Source organism: Phascolarctos cinereus, unplaced genomic scaffold, assembly GCF_003287225.1.
Source record: "Phascolarctos cinereus isolate Bilbo 61053 unplaced genomic scaffold, phaCin_HiC Scaffold_2;HRSCAF=192, whole genome shotgun sequence".
NCBI classification, from domain to species: domain Eukaryota; kingdom Metazoa; phylum Chordata; class Mammalia; order Diprotodontia; family Phascolarctidae; genus Phascolarctos; species Phascolarctos cinereus.
Window position 1 is genome coordinate 136742672 of NW_027555625.1, and position 23525 is coordinate 136766196.

The 23525-nt window shown below is 37.5% G+C and overlaps 1 protein-coding gene across 1 annotated transcript in view; it reads right to left on the reverse strand.

Moving 5' to 3' along the window:
• SH2D4A (SH2 domain containing 4A) overlaps positions 1–23525 on the reverse strand; it is a 106088-nt gene that overhangs the window by 79048 nt on the left and 3515 nt on the right. The window contains 3 exon segments of the mRNA XM_078149616.1: positions 1712–1881; positions 2812–2971; positions 17744–18157. Of these exon segments, the coding sequence (XP_078005742.1) occupies positions 1712–1881; positions 2812–2971; positions 17744–17927 (514 nt within the window). The 5' untranslated portion in view covers positions 17928–18157.

Genomic DNA, 23525 nt, shown 5'->3' on the forward strand with positions numbered 1-23525 from the left:
CTCTCTTCCTCCCTCCCACCCTCCCTCTCCCGCCTCATGCCTACCCACAGGCTCACCTTTCCCACTCCAGATCTGAGACCAGCAGCTGTCTCAGGCTGCATCCAAATCTCACAGTGTAACCACTGCCTTTTCCTTGTTCTCCTAGCACTCAGACTAGCTTCCAACTACTTCAAAATCCCATACATCAGTTTTCTGGCTACTTAATTCCTTAATGCCCTTGGGAACTGTAATCCAGAGCTCCTCCAAAGCCAGGACATGAAGAGATAAGAAGGAAAGCCTCACAGCTTCCAAAGTTCTGAGAGAAATTATTATTTTCTATTATATTAATAAGCCATAATTAATTAGGAGCAAGACTTTTTCTCTTTTATTTCCTTATTTAGGGCTAGCCCCTGCAGAAGGTCAGTCAGTCTCTGAAGGACATGGCTGATTGATGAGAGTGCTAACTCCAGGGGAACATGCTCGTCAATCTTGGGCCAAAGCCCACCTAAGTAGGAGACATTACTTCTGTTTAGAATATAAACAGAATACATTCTAGGCAAGTTCTTGTCCTGAGAAAATAAGCCCCTGTCCTTATAACCCTCCATTAGAATCTAGGATGACCCAGCTCATGAAGGAAAAAACCAACCAGAGCGGTCTGGGTAGAGATGGATTCCCCTGTACAGACAGCTAGAGGCAGCTGAGTCTCATGATCCAGCACCTTTCTCAGCAAAAAGAGCTGAGGACTCCTAATCGACCTCCTCATTTAACGTCCAGCAATCAGATTGATCTTCACTTGCTAGGAATATCCCCTTTTACAAAGGTATTTAAAACATGCAGTGTCTCCATTGGGGGTGGGGTGTCTTTGGTTATTGAGAGAAACCATGGACCATCAATTTATTGCTTTTTAGCCAGCCTAATTAGTAAGTAATTACCCAGAAATCATCTCTCGGGTTTTTCATTCATCACAGTTCCTACCAGTAGCTCAGATGTGAAATCACTCCACTCTGCACACCTTGGGACATTGGGTCCCCAATGCCACTCTGGCTAGTTTCTTCCCTGCCATTCCTATTAATGCTGTAATTCTATCCTCCAAACTAAACACCAGAGGCTACATTCTGGAGGAGCTAAACCACTCAGTCTTTGTGCTCCGTGGGACCTGTGTTCTCACATCAACTTCAAAATAAAGTCCCAAATTTTATTCTTGAGGTTGCCTTGTAGAACTTAGAGGCCTTAGTGAAATACCACATGGGAAAAATGGATGTTCAGGTCTGTTTTCAGTAAGCAGCAAAAAGGTCAAATTTAAAAGATTAAATGAATTCAAGAATCCTCATAATCAAGAAGATGTGGCCCCAGTCCCAACACAGTAATAATGACAATAACAACAACTTTATATTGTGCTTTTAAGATCTGCAAAGCATTTTATGTGATCAAACTCTGGCCTTGTTCACCCTCACCTGTATTCTGAAGGTTGCTTTTTGTGGTCTGGATCTGTGATTTTTTTTTTTGGCAAAGTGAATTCCCACTGAGAAAACACCCGGGTTAACTTTTCTGCCACTTAGGGTATTAGAAACTTGACTTGGCTTTGAGAGAATGTCACTTGCCCAGCACTGAGGGTGGGACTTGAACCCCAGTCTTCCTAACCCTGAGGCCAGCTCTTTATCTACTATGCCATGATTCCTTTCCTCCATCTTCCTGAAATGTCATTTTTAGCATTCATAGAATCGAAAGACTCACTGGATTTTCTCTTCTTCTGGTGTTGAAACTTTCCTAGTTTCTGTCCCTGACTCCTCATTGTCTATTCTTTCAGAGGTATTGGGGACCTCCCAATTTTTCAATGCTTTGGAATCAGGAAGCAGCGACTGAGGCCTGGAAGTCTTGGAGGATTCTTTTGCTTGAGTTTTTCTGAAAAGAAACAATAGAGGAATTATCTTTTTTAAAAAATAGCCTTTTAACCTTCTGGGCTATTCAAAATGGGATGTCTACATTTGAATGAAGTGAATGCCTGGCAGGTCTAAAGTTTAACTTAGCAACCCTTACCTCATGCCAGAAGGCAACCTTCCTTAATAAGATAAATGATTCTTGGAACCAAGGGACCAGTTATTTTTATAAGAGTCAAAGGAGCTGTTCATAGCATTGTCAACCCTCTGAGACTGAGCTGGAATTTCCCCAAATCTGCTCCATTATCTTTTCTTTTGCAAAATTCTTAGTTAGATATAGGGTTATTGGCAAAATGAACCACAACACCAACAGAAAGCAGGGCAGAGGTGGAAGGAATGATGGTGGCCAATATATTGTAGCCAACAGAGGCCATGTTGTATTATGAGCATCAGAGTAGCTCCCACTTCTGGCCAGTCTTTCACATGAGTTCACTTTCACTGTGCATTCTCGGACTGAGACTCCTGGAGGCTGACAACCCTAGTGGTATACCAGACCTATGGACCAGACTTTACCGAGTGCTGGATATACCATTTGTGTTCTGCTTCATTATGATGGTCTTGCTCTTTAAATGAACCCACTGCTGCATCTCTATGAAATCACACAGACGATCTCTATGTGCACGTTCTGAAAAGTCCCTTTGAATGTTAACAGCGCCCTACTGGGACCAGCCAGTGCTCATTCTGATGTGCTGCAGTTGCAAGCATTAGGAGACACTTCTCTAAAAACCTCTTTGACCAAGACCTGCTCGGGGTTTTTCAACTCTTTCCCTCCCCTCTACCTGCAGGAGAGAGCAAAGAGGATCTTTTCATCTACTCGGAAATTCTGTCTACTTCTTACTGAGAAAGCCCCTGAGAGGCAGGTACATTCTCTCCCTCGGGGTAGAGAATCCCATACCTGAGCTCCTCTGCTTCTTTCTGTGCCTGCTGCTGCGCCCGCTCAGCAATAATTTCATCACAGATGACATCGTAAGGTTTATCTAGTTGGTGTTCCCCCATTACCCATACCCAGACTTCTTTATCTGCTCCAAGCTTCCAACTTACAGTTTTCCTGTTCTCTGTGAAAATTAAATAAATAAATAAATAACAATAAAATAAATAAAACAAAAAATGCACCAAAAAAATCAGACACAATAAATAAAATAAAACACTAGATCAGTAGATATATCTACTGAATAATTCAGTAAATAGTAAGTACATCTACTTAGAGTAGATAGATATAGATACATTCAATTGCATATTGCGATTTCCTGCTATTATAATATCTAGGCTCTTTAAAAGTATGGATGGAAGATTAGATGAGACAAAGTAGATCTTTTATTTTTTTTGTTTCCAACTTGCTCAGTATAAAATGTATAGTTAGATAAACAGAGAGAGGTAGAATAGGTAAAATAGATAGGAAAAAAGAAAGTTAAATAATGATAATAATAATAGTTAACATTTATATAGCACTTATTATCTCCATTTGCCAGGTACTATGCTAAGTGAATAATAATAATGACTAACATTTATAGAGTGCTTACTATGTGCCGGGCCTGGTGCTAAATGCCTTACAAATATTATCTCATTATGGTCCTCATGATAACCCTGGAAGCAGGGGCAACTATTACCCCCATTTTACAGATGAGAAAACTGAGGCAAACAGGGTGACGTGACCTGCCCAGTCACACAGCTAGGGACTAAGGCCAGATTTGAACTCAGGAAGATGCATCTTCCTAGCTCAGCACTTTAGGCACTATGGCCCCAGCCTCTAAAAGATGATGATGATAAATAGATGGTAGATTATGCATTCATCAAGCACTATGTTCCAGGTACTGTGTGTTCCAGGAGATGGATTTATTAGCATCCGTTTATAAAACAATCTATGGGTCTCTGTCATGTTGATATTCTCATTTTGTGGGTGGCCAAGTTTATGCATGAAGAAGTCAAACATTTCAAACAAGGTGAAATGAGATAATCAAGCTAAAAAGACAGCTGGCAACCCTTTCAGTATCAAGGCCACAGAATCACTTCTTTTCCTGAACATGTACTCCCAGACTTCATTATTTACTCTCTGGTGCTACTTATTTGGGGTAGCTAAGTGTCTCATTTGTTAGAGTGCTGGGCCTGGAGTCACAAAGACTCATCTTCCTGAGTTCAAGTCTGACCTCGGACACTTATTAGCTGTGTGACCCTGGGCAAGTCTCTTTAACTCTATTTGCCTCAGTTTCCCAATCGGTAAAATGGAGATAACAATACCACCTACCTCTAGAGTTGTTGCAAGGATCAAATAAGATATTGTTTGTAAAGTGCTTTGCAATCTTAACTGCTATATAGGGTATTCCAAAAATCTTCGTCCCAAAAAGACTTTTGGGGTACCCTATATAAATATTAGTTATTATTATTTTTATTATGATTCCTGTCAACTAACTGACCTAGACAGAATCAAAGCCATGACCTTGGCATTATTAGTACTACATTCTAACCAACTGATCTAGCTAGTCTTGACCCAGATTCCTGGGCTCCTAAAGAATGTCCCAAACAACAAGGAGTCTTGAAGGTGTGAGTACCTGATACCTGGGGACACTGATTATATTTCACGTTATTCTATGGGCCAGAAAGCAGTACTTTAAAGGTTCAAAGTTTATACCAGGCTCAAGCTGAAAATTCAGCACATTAAATAAGAGAAGCGTGCCAGGTGAAGTGTCCTCATGTAACTTTGTCCACTGAGACATCTGAGCTCCTTCAAACTCTTTTGGAAAGAGGCTCCTAAAACTAAGAATTGGGTTTTTTTTGTGCAATAGACACCTGGTACCTTGTAATAAACCTCTAAAGATAGGCACTCAGAGAAAAAGCTCTAAAAGAAAACAAAATCACATTCTCTTGTGTAAACAAGAGTTTTAGTTATGTTATCATCCAGAAGGGAAATTCCTGCTGATGACTTCTAGAAAACACAAAAGGGACCGTAAAGGAAAAATAAAAGGATACCTCAATTCTTACATACAATCTAATGAAGATGATGAACTTCTGTATCACTACTAGCAAGCTCCTGTTACTGTTTCAAGAATCTACAAAGGATTGATTGACCTTAGGAAGCCACTATATCTAATAAACCTCTCTGGGGTATTTATTCTTTCTGTAATTAATAAAATGCTTACATTTGTCTCTCACTAACTCATTCTTCATCTGAAGATCTCTAAAGTCACTTAACTCTGCTTGCCTCAGTTTCCTCATCTGTAAAATCAGCTGGAGAGGGAAATGGCAAACCACACCAGTACTGTTGCCAAGAAAACCCCAAATGGGGTCACAAAGAGTTGGATATGACTGAAAAACAACTGAACAATAACAACAAATCAGCACGTTTAAATTTTTTCTTATTTTTCTTTACCACAAAAGAAAGAGCAGCAGAGGACAAATCAAAGATAGATAAGTAAATATGACACTCAGTACAATTGGAATTTCCTTTGTTCAGAATGCACTGCTAATGCAAGAAAGCCAACGTTTCCCAAAAGGAAATGCATAATGATGCATTTGAGATGCATAGTGACTACAGCAGAGCAGACAAGGAATTGCAGCAATAGAAGTGGTAGTTGGGCTTGGCAAGGAGAGAGGAAACAGAGACCTGGGAGAGGAGGGAGGATGAAGGACAGCACAGAATAATGGGGAAAACGGAGAAAAGTTCATAATGGTGAGGGTACCTGAAGGGAAAGGGCTATACCTAAAAATGGCCATGAGTATATGAGGAGCCAGAAAGTTTGATGTAAAACATGAAATGTACACCAATGCTAAACAGCGGAGTAGTCAATGATAATAATTATTATGATATTGTAGGGATCAAATGAGTCAGAATATGTAAAGCACTTTGCAAACCCTAAGGCTCTGCACAAAATATTCATAACAATAACAAATATTGTTTTAAAAATCTATTAAGCGCTATTTTAAAACTATGCTAGTTCAAAACTGCACTAAGACTTTTGGGACATCCTATACATAACTCTTAAATATAAAAACCAAATGCAACATAAGAATTGTTAACATGTATGGAGTCATAACCATGATTAATATATAATCACTGAATATATAAGCTAAAATATAATAATTGATATTTATTTAGTGCCTTAAGATCTGCGAAGTTCTTTAAGTACCTCATTTAAACTTCATAATAACCCTCTGAGGTAGGAACTCTAGGAATCATTGTCTCCCTTTTACAGATGAAGATACTGAGGCCCAGAAAGGTTAAGTGATTTGCCTGTAGTTACACAACCAGTAAATATCTGAGGCAGGATTTGAACCCAGGTCTTCTTGATTCCAAGTGCAGTACTATATTCCCTTCACTTCTTTGGCATCTGACAACTGCTTTTCACCTCACTTTCCATCTGGTTCCTCTCATGGCTGAGTGCCAGTATTTTTTTTATCTTCACAATCTCTTACTCCATCTCTTTCCTACAAATCTCTAGGACCCAAAAATGCCAGCTTTGCTACTCACTACTGGTGTGACCTTCGCCTCAGTTTCCTCATCTGCAAAATGACAGCATTGGGACTAGATGCCTCTAACACCCCTTTCAGCTCTAAATCTACAATCCTATATACCTAAATTTAGATCCGCTTTGCACACACAATGCTCTTCCCATCGATTGACTGTTTATGTCCAACCGAGTTCTCCAATGGAGGCCAAAGAGCAACACCAGAAAGGATGGAAGGACATGAAACGGGACATTAATTATTACTTAGCAAACGGCAAAGGCTGAGAACTAATTGTAGTTACAACTAAGCATGAACTCAGACACTGAGACACGGCAGTAATTGTATCAGACTCTGCAGGGAAGATAAGAAGCCGCCATAGAGAGCAGCCACATTTCTATCCCTGCAGTGAACCTCATGAAGGTCAGCTTGCAAAGAAAGGTGCTCATTACAGAATACTCTGCAAACAGTGACCTAGTAGATGTTGACACTAACTAGGACTTCGGGGTTTGCTTTCTATCTCCAACTTGCACATCACAAGCAATTCTCAAACAGCAGACAGAAGGATAATAACAACAAGAACTAGCATTTATGAAGCACTTTAAGGTTTTCAAAGGGCCTTACAATATTATCTCATTTGATTCTCACAACCACACTGGGAGGTAGGTGCTATTATTATCCCCATTTTACAGATGAGGACACTGAGGCAGGCAAAGGTTAAGTGACTTGCCTAGGGTTGAACTACTAAGTGTTAAGAAAAGATTTGAACTCAGATCTCCCTGACTCCAGGTCCTGTACTCTATCCACTGCACCACTCAGCCACCCTACAGCTAGCCAGGGTGGGGTACATATTTGATTACACAACAGTCTTCTAGTAATTCCTTTACCTTTTTTTTTTTCCTTCCTGACTCAGGCCTGTGGATATAGAACGATAGTTCTTGCTTTCTGACTTCTGAAATTTAGAGGATTGCTATTGCAACTGACCTCTCCCAAAAAAACCCATCAGATAAATGGCTCAATTTCTCCTGAGGAACACTGAAGATAAAGACATAAGTCTACACGCTATTCTTTTGCACAGACTTGCCTCTTGTATATTTTTTCAATACCTATATTTTCCAAGCAAAAATAAATATTGAGACAAACATCATTGTTTTATATATATTTTTACAAATCTAGTTAATGTCTGGCTTAATAAAAGACTGCAAGATTCTCACATGTGTTTCTGGGTTCAATCTGTCATATGTTGTTTTGGTTGAAGTATATGAAGAAAATCTAGATTCTTCATAAGGCTCACTTTCAGCCCCACATGTGACCTTCATCTGAGAGAAGCTCATAAATCCAAGATGAGATAATGTCTGTAAAGCTCTTTGCAAACCTTAAGGCCCCAATAAAGGTTAACTTATTATTAGCTGGAAAAGGTATTTTAATAAGCAAATAACATCTTAGTGTTACTGTGAAAATACTTTTGATCTCACTGGTCCCCTGAGACATGCTGGAGGTATCTAACCATATGACCATGGCTACCAAGTTTCTTTATGCCTCTGTTTCCCCCAGTGTCAGTATCCATGCTTTGTACTCATGCCCACAGAGTTCTAAAGATGAGTGAGGGAATGTTTGTTAGCAAAACACTAAATTCCCAGAAAGAAAGAAATGTTCTAAAGCAATCATTCTCTAAGTGAGCTTCATGGAGTGCCTGAGATCTTTTCAGGGGGTTGACTAAATAAAAGAAAATGTTCATAATAATACTAAAGTGTTATTTGCCTCTTAAAATACTCCTCTCTTTTACAACTAATAATAATAGCTAAGATTTATACAGTGCTTCAAGGTTTTCAGTGAGCTTTACAAATATTGTATCATTTTATCCTTACGACAATCTTATTATTATTATTATCCCCATTTTAGAAAAGAGGAAATTGAGGCAGGCAGAGGGTAAGCAATTTACTCATGGTCACACAACTACTAAGTGGGCTAAGCAGGGATTCTAACTCTAGTCTTTCTGATTCCAGATCCAACCCCCTATTCACTGTATCACCTATCTGCCTCAATCACATATCTGTGAATCTAGATTTTCTTTATATACTTCAACTAAAACAGTATATCATGACAGACTGAACCCAGAAGCAGACATGAGAATATAGCAGTCTTCTATTAAACCAGACATTAACTAGATTTATAAATATATACAAAACAATGATGTCTGTCTCACTATTTTTTTTGCTTGGAAAATATAGTTATTTAAAAATATATTTCTAGATCTTGATATATAATAGGCTTTACTATTACTTTTAATCAATTAAACAAACATTTTAACTTTTTCAATTTTATTGGGATACTAATGCATTGTTGGGAGAGTTATGAACTGACCTAACCATTCAGGAGAGCAATTTAGAACTATGGCCAAAGGGCTATAAAAGTGTGTATACCCTGTATACTACTACGAGGTCTGCATCCCAAAGAGATTTTTATAGTTTTTTTTTTCAATTATATGTAAAGACAATTTTTAGCATTCATTTTTACAAGATTTTGAGTTCCGAATTTTTCTCCCCCCTCCTTTCTCCTTCTTCACCAAACAGTAAGCAATCTGACATAGGTTATATATGTGCAATCATGTAAAACATATTTCCATGTTAGTCAGTTATGAAAGAAGAAACAGACCAAAAGGAAAAAGAACTATGAAAAAATAAAGTAAGTGAAAATAGTATGCTTCAATCTGCATTCAGAGTCCATCAGTTATTTATATGGATGTGGAGGCATTTTCCATCATGAGTTCTTTGTAATTGTCTTGGATGATTGTATTACTGAGAAGAGCTAAATCATTCATAATTGATCATCATACAATGCTGCTGTTACTGTATACAATGTTTTTCTCGTTCTGCTCATTTCACTTTGCATCAGTTCATACAACCAGCTCATCATCTCTTATTGCACAATAGTATTCCATTACATTCATATACCATAATTTGTTCAGCCATTCCCCAATTGAAGGCCAACCCCTCAATTTCCAATATTTTGCCACCACAAAAAGAGCTGTTATAAATGTTTTTGCACAAGTAGGTCTCTTTCCCTTCTTTATGGTCACTTTGGGATACAGACCTATTAGTCCCAAAGAGATTTTTAATTAGTGGGGGAAAGGATCTAATTGTATGAAAAATAAAAGTTTATAGCAGCTCTTTTTGTGGTGGCAAAGAACTGGAAATTGAGGGAATGCCTATCAATTGAGGGATGGCTGAACAAGTTTTGGCATATGATGATAACGGAATACATTGTGCTATAAGAAATCTCAAGCAGGATGATTTTAGAAAAGCCTGGAAAGACTTGCATGAACTGATGCAAACTGAAGTAAGCAGAACCAGGAGAACATTAACATAGTAACAGTAACACTGTATGATGATCAACTGTGAATCACTTAACTATTCTCAGCAATACAATGATCCAAGACAATTCTAGAGAATTCATGATAAAAAATGCAATCCATGTCCAGAAAAAGAACTGATGGAGTGTGAACGCAGATTGCAGAATACTATTTTTCACTTTCCTTATTTTTTTTTGCCTGTGTTTTCTTTCACAACATGACTACTATGGAAAAACGTTCCCCATTACTGAATATGTATAATCTATATCATACTCAGGGAGGAAGAAGGTAAAGAACAAAAGGAGAGAATTTGGAATTCAAATTTTAAAAAATGAATGTTTGAAATTGTACATGCAATTGAGAAAAATAAATATTATTAAATTTTGTTTTCAATTTTAATTTCTAATATGGTAAATATTGATAAATATAATCCACATTAAAAAAGTTCTTTGAGGCCCTTAATAATTTTTTTTTAGGCTATTGGGGTTAAGTGACTTGCCTAGGGTCACACAGCTAGTAAGTCCTTAATAATTTTTAAAAGTGTAAAGAGTGTAAAAAAGTATAAAAATTATTTTTGAGGAAGTAAAGGAGTCTTGAGACTAATAAGTTTGAGGACCTTAGCTTTAAAGAAACAGAAGGAACAATTTTACAAAAAGAAACATTTTGCAAAGCATTGGCTTTACTGGAACTTCAATTACTTGTTAGACATGGTTCTAAGAAAAGAAACTACTGTTTAACTAAGGCTGTGAATCTAACAAATGAAGCTACAGTAGAATCTGGGACCATACTTGGTGAAGGTAACCTGATGGGACCAACTTTGGTGAAACCTCTACGCTGTTAAATTAAGTGTCCGTAAACTTGAAAAAATTCTGAAGCACCAGTGACTAGACTCATTTAGCTGAGACATTAGGTATGTCAGAGCCAGCTTGGAGCCATCTTAAGCCCGTTCTGGAAGAGCTTATTGTTAAATTTTCAGTGGGAACATTTATACCTAAGAAATTGGCAAATGCTTCAAATCACTTAACTTGTCAATTTAAGAAAATGATTGAGAAAATAGTAATATAATGCAGATTAAACTTAAAAGTGTGTCGTGTTTTGGAGAGCCAGTTCTTAAACATTTACCAGCACAACCCTGTCTGGGACCTTCCATCACTAATTTCTTTTTTCTTTTTTTTTGGGGGGGGCAATCGGGGTTAAGTGACTTGCCCAGGCTCACACAGCTAGTGAGTGTTATGTGTCTGAGGCCAGACTTGAACTCAGGTCCTCCTGACTCCAGGGCCGGTGCTGTATCTACTGTGCCACCTAGCTGCCTCCCATCACTGATTTCATGTGCCAGATCTGAGGTGCTACTTAGCACAGGAAGTACTCAACAGGAGTTACCTGAAATAAGTTTGCTTTTGTTTTTCACCAGTCACTTCTAGATAAGAGCAAATGTCAGTTAAAGCTCTTAATCAAATTGAAGAGCAACGTGCCTCAGATTTGGATGGATAAGCTCCTGGAAGGCAAGGACTGTTTTTGCTTCTTCTTTGTATTCCTAACACTTAGCACATTGCCTAAGATACAGTAAATGCTCAATAAATGCTTGCTGATTTACTGGATGGAAAAGGATTTACATAATGTAAAGAGTACTCAACCTAAAGTCAAAGGAGCTGGGTTCAAATTCTAGCCCTGCCATTTACTATCTTTGTGACATTTAACAATGAGTTTCTGAGTTTCAGTGTCCTCACTGAATAATTAGCAAGTAGTACTAGATGACCTCTATAGCGCTTTAAGGCTTACAAAGCATGGCACTGTGCTGTAGGAGTCAACAGAAGATCATTAATTCAAGCTGATTTTTTTCCCAATCTGTCAACTAATCCAGATAAATTTAGGGTGAAGGGAAGAAAAGCAGAAGGTAAATTATTCTGATGAATGAAGTAAATTATAGAGAATTTTTCAAAAGAATTACTACTTTAAGTGCCTACAATATCTTGAAATCAACCAAGATCTTTCTATGGCTGTGCAGTCACATTCTGGGGAATCTGGCCATCTGAGTACCTTTCCCTTTGTATCTCTATTTTTCCCTGTATTTCCCTTGTGTCTCCGAAGAGAATTTTGTACATGTAAGCAGTTGGAGATCTTAAAGTACAGTATATTGTTGTTGTTCAGTAGTTTCGGTCATGTCTGACTCTTCAGCACCCCATTTGGATTTTTTTGTTGTTTGTTTGTTTTTGTTTTTGTAAGAATATTGGAGTGGTTCACCATTTAAAAATCTTCTCCAGTTTATTTTATAGATAAAACTAAGGCAAACAGGATTAAGTGACTTGCCCAGGGTCACACTGTTAGAAAGTATCTGAGGCTAGATTTGAACTCAGGTCTTCCTGACTCCTGACCCACAGTATCCACTTTGCCACCTAGATTTCCCAGATACAGCATATATCAAAGGATTAGACAGGGATGGTGCTATGTCTTCAAGGTCAGTGACACATTTGTCCTTGACCGCCCCTTCTGAGACCCTGGTCTCTCATGTATTTTTTTTCTAGAAGTCATAAGATCCTTTCAGTCAGAAGTCACGAGGCCCTGACAAAGAAAGCATCCAGATTTGCCTTTAAATAGAGAAGGCACTTTGCAATTACCACCTAGTGGATTTAAACATCCATAGTATTTGAGTCCTTAATAAATTTTGTTATCTTAAGTAGGTTAAACATTCCCTTTGAAACCTTATTGAATCACTAATTTGAAAATCAAGAAGAGAAAAGTAAATTTCATCTCAGTACCAGGAAAGGAAGCCTAGCAGAGGGAAGAGAGTGATGGAGTTCAAGTAAGGAAGACCTGAGTTCAAATCCTACGTTACATATTCATTAGTTGTATGACTACCAGAAATCATCTAACCCCTCTGTTCTTCTGGCAACCCTAAAACTTATGGGAGTGAAATGAATTATAAGCAGGTTATAGTCTGCTTCAGTGTACTCTATGAAATAAAAGGTCCTTGACTGAGTAATTGAATTACTGGGAATTTTAAGTCGGTGAAACAAAAACTCATGAGGTTTTACTGTGTATAGTTTTAATTAGATCTTACTACCTGCATAATGTTTGTTATTTAACAAGAGCTCAAGTAAGAAAGCCTTCTTCAAATAGAAGTCATCATCTATCTCTATTATCCTGCAATACAGTCAAATTAAAAAAAATTAATGAATATAATAGCCATCAATAAAAATAAATAATCTTACAGAGTAAGTAATAAACTCTTACATAAAATCCTTAGCATTTATCAAAGCAGAGACACATTAACAAATATGCCACAGATTAGTTCTAATCCAAATCTGTTTTTCCTCCCTTTGTGTGTATGTATGTATAATTACATATATGTATGAAATATGTACTCCCCAACACGTATTTACACATGCAAAAAGAGAATCCAATTCAGTTCACTGTTTAGTCATTTTTCAGTCGTTTCTGACTCTGTGACCCCTTTTGAGGTTTTCTTGGCAAAGATACTGGAGTGATTTGCCATTTCCTTCTCCAGCTCATTTTACAGATGAGAAATTGAGGCAAAACAGTGATTTGCCCAGAGTCACATAGCTAGTAAGTGTCAGAGGCCAGATGTGAACTCAGGTCTTCCTGATTCCACATCCAGTGCTCTATCCACTGTGCCATCTACCTGCCCTCAATCTGGTTCAAAAGACTTCAGTTCAAAACTTTGCTCTTCCACTTATTACAACTAAGTGGCCCAGTGGATAGAGCAATGGATTAGGAGTCAGGAAGACCTGAGTTCAAATCTGGACTCATATACTTACTAGTTGTATAACCCTGGGCAGGTCAGTTACTTTTTCTTTGTCCACTTTCCTCATCTGTAAAATGGGGATAATAATAACAACTAACTCCCAGGGCTACTGTGAGGATAAAATGAGGCAATACTTGGCAAAATGCTTTGTAGAACTTAAAGTGCCATATAACTACTAGCTATCATTATTGCTTTATTCTTTTTTTTCAGGCAATTGGGGTTAAGTGATTTGCCCAGGGTCACACAGCTAGTAAGTGTCAAGCGTTTGGTCTGAAATCAGATTTGAATTCAGGTCCTTCTGACTTCAGGGCTGATACTCTATCCACTGCACCACCTAGCTGCCCCTCATTATTGCTTTATGTTCTTAAACAAGTCATTTCATTTCTTGGGGCCTCAGTTTCCTGCTTCTGTAAATTTTTAGTGATCTAGAATTTCTAGATGACTTTTCAGATTTAATTCTAAATCTATGTTCCTATTATCCTGTTATTATATCTATATCTATATCTATCTATAGATATGTATAGATATGTACATTTGCACATATATACTTTTTTAACTTGGAATCAGTGTGAATACAGATCTTGTTTTCGTGATCTCCTATTGCAACATTTTCTGTACATCTTTCCATAGTGTTTCATCCCTTAAGGGATTTGTTCTGTAAAACTTGGACTCGGTCAAAAGACCACACCCAAGGACCTATAAGGCCTTGAGACCACAGGTTCCCCACCCCTGCACTATACCATGCAGCTAAATTAATGTACCATGACTTATTTGTACACTCTCCAAATATTGTAGGTATAATATATTTCCAAGTTTCTTGTTGTTTTTGCTATTGCAAAGAAGTACCTATGAATATTTTTGTGTATTTTATCATTGTTCAGTTGTTTTAATTGTATCCTACTCTCCATAATGCCATTTGGGGTTTTCTTGGCACAATACTGGAGTGGTTTGCCATTTCCTTCTCCAGCTCATTTTACAGAAGAAGAAACTGAGACAAATAGGGTTAGGTGACTTGCCCAGGATCCAACAGCTTAAGTAAGTGTCTGAGGCTCTATTTGAACTCATGAAGATGAGTCTTCCAGTCATGAAGATGACTCCAGGCCCAATGCTCTATGCCCTATGGCACCACCTAGAAGCCCTCATTTTTTGTACATATAGACCTTTTTTTGCTTTTAAATGATATATTTAAGATAAAATATTAGCCATGGAATCACTGCATTAAAGGATAAAATCAGCATTTAAAAAAATGTGTTATAGAATATTGCTCTCCAAAAAGGATCTACCAGTTTAAAGTCTAACCAACAATATATTTGAGGGCTGATTTCTTCAAAGCCATCTTAACATTTAATTTTATTGCTTTTTGCTATCTTTGCCATTCTACTGGGCATCTCATGGAATCCCAAGTTTGTTTTCATTTGTATTTCTCTGATTATTCAGGAATTTGTTGTGTAATTATGAGTAATTTGTGTTTCCTCCATCAAAAATTATCTGGTCATGTCCTTTGACACACTCCACTGGGGAGAAAGACTGTGCCTTTTCTACCATATTATACTGCCTCTAAATCTGAAAGGTCACTTACTGTTCCCTGGTTTCCTTTTTCATAGTCCTTTATATTCTTGCTCACCTACTTTTCTATATTACTTTTACTGTGGCTTAATCCAATTCTGTGAAATAGTCCATTGATGTTTGGACTATTATTACACTGAACCTATAACCTAGTTTGGGAAGTATTGATACTTCTGCTTTGACCTAACCATGACCAAGGCATATCCCTTTCCTTTTTCAGTTCTTCCTTGGTTTCTATGATTATTGTTTTAGTGATAGCTCTTGCGTGACTTTATAAGTTGTCATACTTGATGTATTTTATTGTTATTATAAAATTATTTCTCTCTGGGACAGTTTTCTTTTATTCTTGTTTGTGGCTAATAGCACTGCGGATTATATTTGTGGGTTTATCTCATATCCTGTTACCTTACTCAACGTGGCAAATTTGCTAAAATTCAAAGTTTTGGCATTGAAATCTGTTATCTGAAAATTCACTTGTGCAGAAAAAAAATGGATTTCCTCATATATCAGTCTTCTAGGTACAACTGAGAGACAGCATGATGTAGTGGATAAAGAGCTGAATTCAGAGGCAGAAGACCTGGATTCAAGTCATGCCTTTCATACATACTCTATTTAAATTACTTAACCTCCAGTACCTCCATGTAACTCTCTAAGACTATAAGTTACAAAGCAGGGTGTTGGTAAAGGAAGTGTCTTCACTGGAAGTTCCCAATACCAATGACATCACAGGTCTGTATTTAAAAAAATAAAGTAATAAATCCATTAGTATCTCATTCATTTACAGAACTTTAAAAAAATACCTATTCTCTGGATGTTTTAGTTTTTCTGATCTTCAAAAATAAAAGGAAACAATTTTTTGAAAACTAGGAAAAAAGATAATAAAAATGGCACACTGAATTTTTTTTCTGTTCTGTATGTGGGCAGAACAATTAGTAAGTCAGTCAATAAAACATTTATTAAATGTCTACTATGTACTGAGCACTGTGCTAAACGTTGGGGATACAAAGAATAGTAAAAGCCAGTCCCTAATCTGAAGGATTTAATGGTTTAATGGAGGAGATAAGCATGCTAAAAACAGAATAAATTAGAAATAATCAACCAAAGAAAGGCACCAGAAGTAAGGAGAATTGGGAAAGGTTTCCTGTAGAACAGCCTAGTGAAATTTGTAACTGCCATTCTGAAGTCCTGGGTAATCTTATCAGTTTTCTTTTTTTACTAAGTTACTTAATAATGAAAGAAAACCAGTCAAATCAATAAGATGCACTCATCAGAGTATAGAGAGTACCATTCTATATACACTGAGGGAAATAAGGCACAGCCCCTGAACATTAGAAGTTTATTTTTAAGACAATATAATATTTTTGTTACATGAAGCACCATATAAATGTGAATTAAGGTTTATAAAGCACCTTCCCCACAGTTCAATTCAATAAATATTAAGCACCTACTATGTGTTAGACACTATGCTATGAGCTGGGGATACAAAAAGAAGTAAATGACAGGCCCTGCCCTCAAGGAGTTCACAATCAATGTGGGGGGGGGGAGAGAACAGCATACCAACATATATACATCTATATCTTATCTATACACACAGAGAGAAAATAAGCTATATACAGGATAAACAGAAAATAATCAAAAGAGGAAAAGCACTGGAATTAAGAAGGGTTAAGGAAGGCTTTCTGTGCACTAGTACAATTCACAAAAATGTTGCCCATGATTTCAGAAATAATGTTCTGTTTTCTGATAATATAGCTATCAATGACATAGGAGTAAGAAGAAGGTGGCATCTGTGAGTCATTTTAAAAGTTTTCAGTAAGGCCATGCCTCAGGCAAAGCTAGAGCTCTAACTTGTGTTCAGAAGCCTGCTCTCTTCTGTGGCCAGCTGGGACTCAAAATCCCTTCAATTTAGAAGGACTTTGGTAAAGCTTGAAATCCACAGAGATTAGTGTGGTTTAGTGAAAAGGAAGACAAAGAAAGGATCTAGATTCCAATCCTAACTCAACTATTCTATGTGTGACCTCAGACAAGTCATTTCACCCCCCTTAGACCCTGGTTTCCTCATCTGTAACTAGATTACCTTTGAGGCCCCTCCCAGATTTGAATCTATAATCAAATGACACAGTTACCTGAAGTTCCCCTCAATTCACAGAGGAAGTGGATCAGGTGAATTAATTAATGGGGAAGTCTCAGGTGACTTAATGTATACCAATCCCTACCCCAAATGTCTTCATTTTAGAAAAGAACCTCAGGGAGAGGTTATGTGTTAAAACAAATAAATCCTTCCTATGCAGCTCTAAGATCTAAGAAATTGTAGCATTTCAAGGAGCAGAGGAGAGACAGATTTTGGCAGTATCTTCTCTATGCTCACTTTGCCCAGGCTCCAGACTTTTCAGACCTATGCATAAAGTCAGTCCTGGTTTCAAGTATCATCTGCTCAATGGTGGATAACCACCATGATAAGGGCTATTTTGTCTGTACATGTATGTATGTGTGTGTGTATGTGAGTGCAAAAGTCTAGTCGACAAATTACACTATTAAAGACCAGTTCATATGGTGTAATTTGTAACCCAACTGAAAATAGCTCCTGGCATACCCAGGATGTGTTCCTGACTTGTCTAAGATTTAAAAAAAGTCAAGTGCGCTTTCCCACTGAGACATTCATAGAACAGACTTTGCCTTCCAACAAGGAGAGCCAGGAGTGTTGCCTACCTTTTTTGGGACTGGATTTCCCCAGCGATCCCACCTCTTTTTTTTCCAAGGCTGTTTCTCTCTCTTTCCACCTGCGGATCTGCTCCTCCCTCATCTTGAAGAACAGGATTTGCTTCTGCTCTTCGCTGAGCTCGGCCAGCAGTTCAGGATCGATATACATTTCTGACAGTATCTGCTTCAGCATGACGGCAGCTCCTAGATGCTCCTACCCTTGTGGCAAGGAGTCTTTGAGAATGGCCTCCAGACTTGATCTCTTCCTAAACAGGTATTCCTGGAATGCCCCAAAGCTTGCACGTGAGACAGACACACACAGACACACGCTGAGGCACCAGCAATTCAGGTATGCCCTGAGTCAGGGAAGCCGGTCTCTGCAGCTAGATACTATCCACTTGCTCAATGTGTCAGTCATTCGACCTACAAAACACCAAAAAAGGAGGCAGGCCACTGAAACCCCATTATTACAAATTACGGAAGTCACACGAACAGGTTTGTAAAGAAAATAAGGTTTGGGGGACTACAAGGAAAGAAAGCCGAGGTGAGTTTAGAGAGTTAGTGTTACCTTTATCCTTTTGATTTCCAGAGATACTGTATCAAAGAAACTCACTCCATACCAGTTGATTCCAGGAAAACATTTAAAAAAAAATTAAACAGAGGTGTGGCTTACCCTTCACTGAGTAAACATTCAGAGGCAAACCAGTCAAGTATTTGGCTGACTCATAAAGAAAAAAGTTAGAGGAAGAAAGTAAAACGAACTAGTTCCAAATGGTTTATTTAAAAAGCAACTAAATGTTCTGTGGTTCCATTAAAGCATGTTTCTTTCAAGCTATTCTCAAGGTTGATCTGTCTTAATCCTTAAAGAAGAAGGAATAAAAACTAAATGGTAAGAAGCAATTTTTATTCCTCAGGGGTCATACTAAATAACAAATATGTTAATATTTTATTTATGGAAGGAATGGTTTAATTCCCTCACTGAACCACTGAGGAGATGAAAACATCGAAGGTGTTAGGAGAAATATTTCCATTCTTTTGTTTTCAAAAGATTTGGCAATTACAAATTTTAATTCACGCTGAGTCACTCTTTCACACCTATTTACACAAATAGTCATCCAGAGTTCAGAGTTACTCTAGGTTAATCAGCACAGGCATAGTGGTGAGTCTTTTCATAAGTTGACACCTTTGATTATCATTTTAGGGAAATATCTCCAAATGTCCTATTTCTCTAGCTTTTTAAAAATACTTTTTAAATTAAATTTTTCTAATGTTATCTTTTGTTTTTACATCACCTGCATTTCTCCCTGTCTCCTTCTCCCAGTTCCTTACAGAGGGCCATCCCTTATAACAAAGAATTTAAAAAGTAAAAGAGAAAAAAAATGAACAAAACCAGTTACTATACTGGAAAAGGTCTGAGGTGCTATGCCATGTTCTACACCCAGTGCTCATTGGCCTGTAGAGATGCACCTCCACCTTTGCAAGGTTAAGGGGGAGGGCTGTGATCTTTTCATATCTCTCCTTTGTGGCCAAGCCTGATCACTATAATTTTACATTTAGGTGTTGCCATGTTGTTGTTGTTGTTGTGGTTGTTTCATTTACATTGTTATAGTCTTTGTATATATTGCTTTTATGGCTGTACTTCAACTTTGTATCAGTTCATATGTCTTGCAAGTTTGTTATTTCTTAAGGCAGAGTAAAATTCCATTACATTTATGTGTCACAATTTGTTTAGCTGTTCTCCAATTGATGGGCATCTAGTTTGTTCCAATTCTTTGCTATCACACAAAAAAAATACTACTGTACTATAAATATTTTGGTATATATGGGGCCTTTAAAAAAATGAACTCCTTCGGGGTATGTGACCAGCAGTGGAATAGTTGGGTCAAAAGGTATAAACATTTTAGTCACTTTATTTGTATGATTCCAAACTGATTTCCAGAATGGTTATACCAATTTGCAGCTCCATCAGTGATGTATCAGTATCCATCTCTTTCCACAACCCTTCTGATACTATCCCCATCTTTAGTCATCTTGAGTTTGCTGGCTGTGAGGTGAAATTCTTAGGTTATTTTGATTAATATTTCTCTTATTAGTTATTTGGAAAATTCTATCCTAGGTCTGTTAGATGTTAGCTGTCCACAATTTGTCCTTTGAGAAATATGTTTAGATTATTTGACCACTTGTCTAATAGAGATTTCTGGAACTTTCATATCAAGTTTAACAACAGGCTTATATAATCCATTGAATGCCAAAGTTCCCTTTGTAGTGCTATAGTATTTTTTGTTTTAAAATTTTTTGATACTTTTTTTTAACATCAAGGTCACTTCCTAATGACTTTCCAACCTCAAGAATACTCCTTTGTAACAAAGAAATATAATTAAACAAAACAAATCAAGCTATTGGCCATGCATATCTAAAAACATATGCCTCACCCCCCACCTAGAGTCTATCACTTCTCAGTACAGAGGCATGCTTTGCCATGATTCCTCTCAAGTCTTTACTGATGCATTGATCAGAGTTCTGCTGTCCTTCAGCCTAGTAATCATTTGTTCTTGAGAATGAACAGGATATAGGGGAGCCCCTCCTCAAGATATACTTTACAGGGTATATGCAATATAGAAAAACTTGAACTTAGAAAAATCAATGAGAGAACAGTAGGCATGATTTGCTAGGGATAGGGACTGCGACTGTGACTTCATTGGTGTGCAGAGAATTTCTGAGTTGGAAAACTTCCTTTCCCAATGCAGTCAGGTACCTTCTCTGTAATTCACAGTCTCAGAGAGTTGCCTAGAGCAATGAAAGGTTGAGTGATTTGCTCAAAATAACACTCTTGATAACATGTGAGAGTGAGGACTTGAACATAGGTTTTCTTGGCTTCAAGGCCCTCTCTGTGCCCATTAGCCCACATAGCCTATTTAAGCTAGAATTGCTTGCTTTACTGCTGGGTCTTGAAATGATGAGGTCCCTTAGTTTATGCCCTTCAAAATATATTACCTTCCCCAAAAAAGCCCAACAACTTTGGAGACTTTTCAGAAATACTCAGGTTCCCTGAAGTGAATCACACCTGTACAGTACACAAGGACCTTTTCAATCATTCCAAAGATCACAGGATTTGGAGCTGTAAGTGACTCAGAAATCATTTAGTAAAACCCCAGCATTTTACAGATGAGGCAACTGAGACCCAGAGATAGCAGGTGACTTGTCCAAAGTCACAAAGCCAAAATTATTTAACAGAACTGAAATCAGAATCCACTTTCTATGACTTCCAACCCATTTCAAGATACAGGCACTTCTGAAAAAGGAAGACTTGGATGACCCTAAAGTCCAGGCCTTTTATTTCTTGTTTACAAGGGTCTAATAGGGAAGCTGAGGAAAGATATAAGGTATCAAAATACACTGCTGATGACTACAATACCACAACATAATTACAGTAATAGATACAAACACAGCATTTTAAAGTTTGCAGAAGTGCTTTATATGCAACGATATCTCAAAAGTCTTAAGCTGAAGCCTTTGGGGACACTTTGTATTAAATCACTTGAGTCTCATAATATTCCCTTCAAGGTTAGTACTCCAGGTATTATTATCTCTGTTTTACAGATGAGAAAACTAAGGGTCAAAGTGGTTAAATGACTTGCCCATAGTCAAATCCCTATTTGAGAAAGAAAGGATGGGAACCCAGGTCTCCCTTATTGTAAATACAGCACCCTATTACACCTAGTTGCTCCTAGAACTTATGGCGAGGGCAGGAAGCTGAAGGGGAATAGCAACTATTGCAAATTATGGTAATAATGCTCGATATTTTAGGGTTTTTCATACTTTTTCTAAAAAAGCTGCCACATGTATTATGTCATTTGTGTCTCTCTCAATCAGATAAAGTATATTATCCTTATATTTAAATGGAGAAAATGGACACAAAGAGGTTAAGTGGGAAGTCACACAGTCTGGTTACTTAAAGCTAGGGCTAGAATGAACACAATTTGACTTCACAGTCTATAACTGCTATCTGCTAAGTCATCCAATTCCACCTTCTGCAAGAAGCCTGCCTAACCCCTCATCCTCCCAAATGCTAGTGCCTTCCCTCACTTGATTATCTCTAGCTTATTCTGCATATATTTTGTATTTACATAGTTAGTTGCATCTTGAAAACTTCATTGGACTCCAAGCTCTTCCAGAGCAGGGATTTTGTGTTTTATTTTTTCGTATCCCCAAGGCTTAGCACAGTACCTTTAAGTACTTAATAAATGCTTATTGACTGACTTCAGCTTCTATCCTCATATTGGTTGTATGCTTTGCTTTATCTGGCCAGTCAAACTCAAGCCATAATCATGCAGTTTGTCTTTTATTAGTAGAATTGTCAACAGCTAGGTGCTGCAGCACATACAGTACTGATCCTGGAGTCAAGAAGGCCTGAGTTCAAATCTTCTTCAAGAAATTTACCTAGCTGTGTGACCCTGAGCAAATCACTGAATCTCTGTGAGCCTCAGTTTCCTCATTTGTAAAATGAAGATAATAGTAACACCTGCCTCCCAGGATTGTTTTGAGGATCAAATGAGAGTGTTTTGAAAAACTCAAAGTTATATATAAAGTTAGTCGTCATCATCATCATCCCATCATCCCACTGGCAAAAGACCCATAGACTGAAATATATTCAACAGACAAGGTACATTGGAAAGAAAGCTGGATTTGGAGTCAATAGCCGTGGGTTTGAATCTTACCTCTGCCACTACTTACCTGTGCGACTTTAGGCAAGTCATTTAATTTCAAGTCTCAGTTTCCCTATCTGTAAAGTTAGGGGGTTGGATTTGATGACCTCTAAGTGCTCTGAATGTATGATACTAAAACAAGTACCTTGTGCTAGGAGTGTGTAGAGAGAACCAGTGAAAATTTCAGCAGGGCATCCACACTTGCTGCTTTACTCCACATGCATACATACAGTCAGAAAAATACAGTCGCTTATTATAGCCACTTATCTGAAGCTTGCCTTTTCCTCTCTAATTTTATAGATTTCTAAATTCCCTTGTCCCAGTTTCAATTATCTTCTACTTTACTCATTTATTTGTTCACTCATTCATTTAACATTTATTAACCTTGATGCAGGAAGAGACTGAAATAATTAAGATTGGGATTCTGTTTCTTACGTCAACTCCTTCCATTCAAATTTGATCTATCCAAATAATTTTTCCTTTTAAGGTTTTTTTTTGGGGGGAGGAGTCTGAGCCTGTGATTTTGTCTGCATAGGGAACTCTTTCTCGTGAAGTCCATCCACTGATCCAGATATCTTTTTTAATACCATAATAAATAATACTATAGGCCTACACATTTTTCCCAGGGATCTCAGAAGACACATTTGTTCTTATAACTTTCTTATGATTATCGTGCATTATACAAATGATTCACTAAATGACCCTAGGTAAATTACTTGAATTCTTTGTGTCTCAGTGTCTCCATTTATTAATAAAATATAATCTCTATCTTTTCCACAAGACGTGAGACTATCAGGAGGAGAGAACAATTATAAGATTTTTAAAACAGTTTCACACATTAGCCGTGTGACCTTAGACAAGTCACTTAACAGAACATCTCAGGCCTTCCATTTCCTCAAACATCAAATGAGGGCATTTATTAAGTACCTCCTGTGATTAGCACTGTGGATATAGGCTCTGGAATCAGAAAAGGTAGCACGGAGTAAGACAAAGAACACTGCCTCTGCTTCTACCTACCTGTGTGACCTCAAACAGATTATAAAATTTTTAAAATACTTTTAAAATATCACTAGCTATGTCCATAG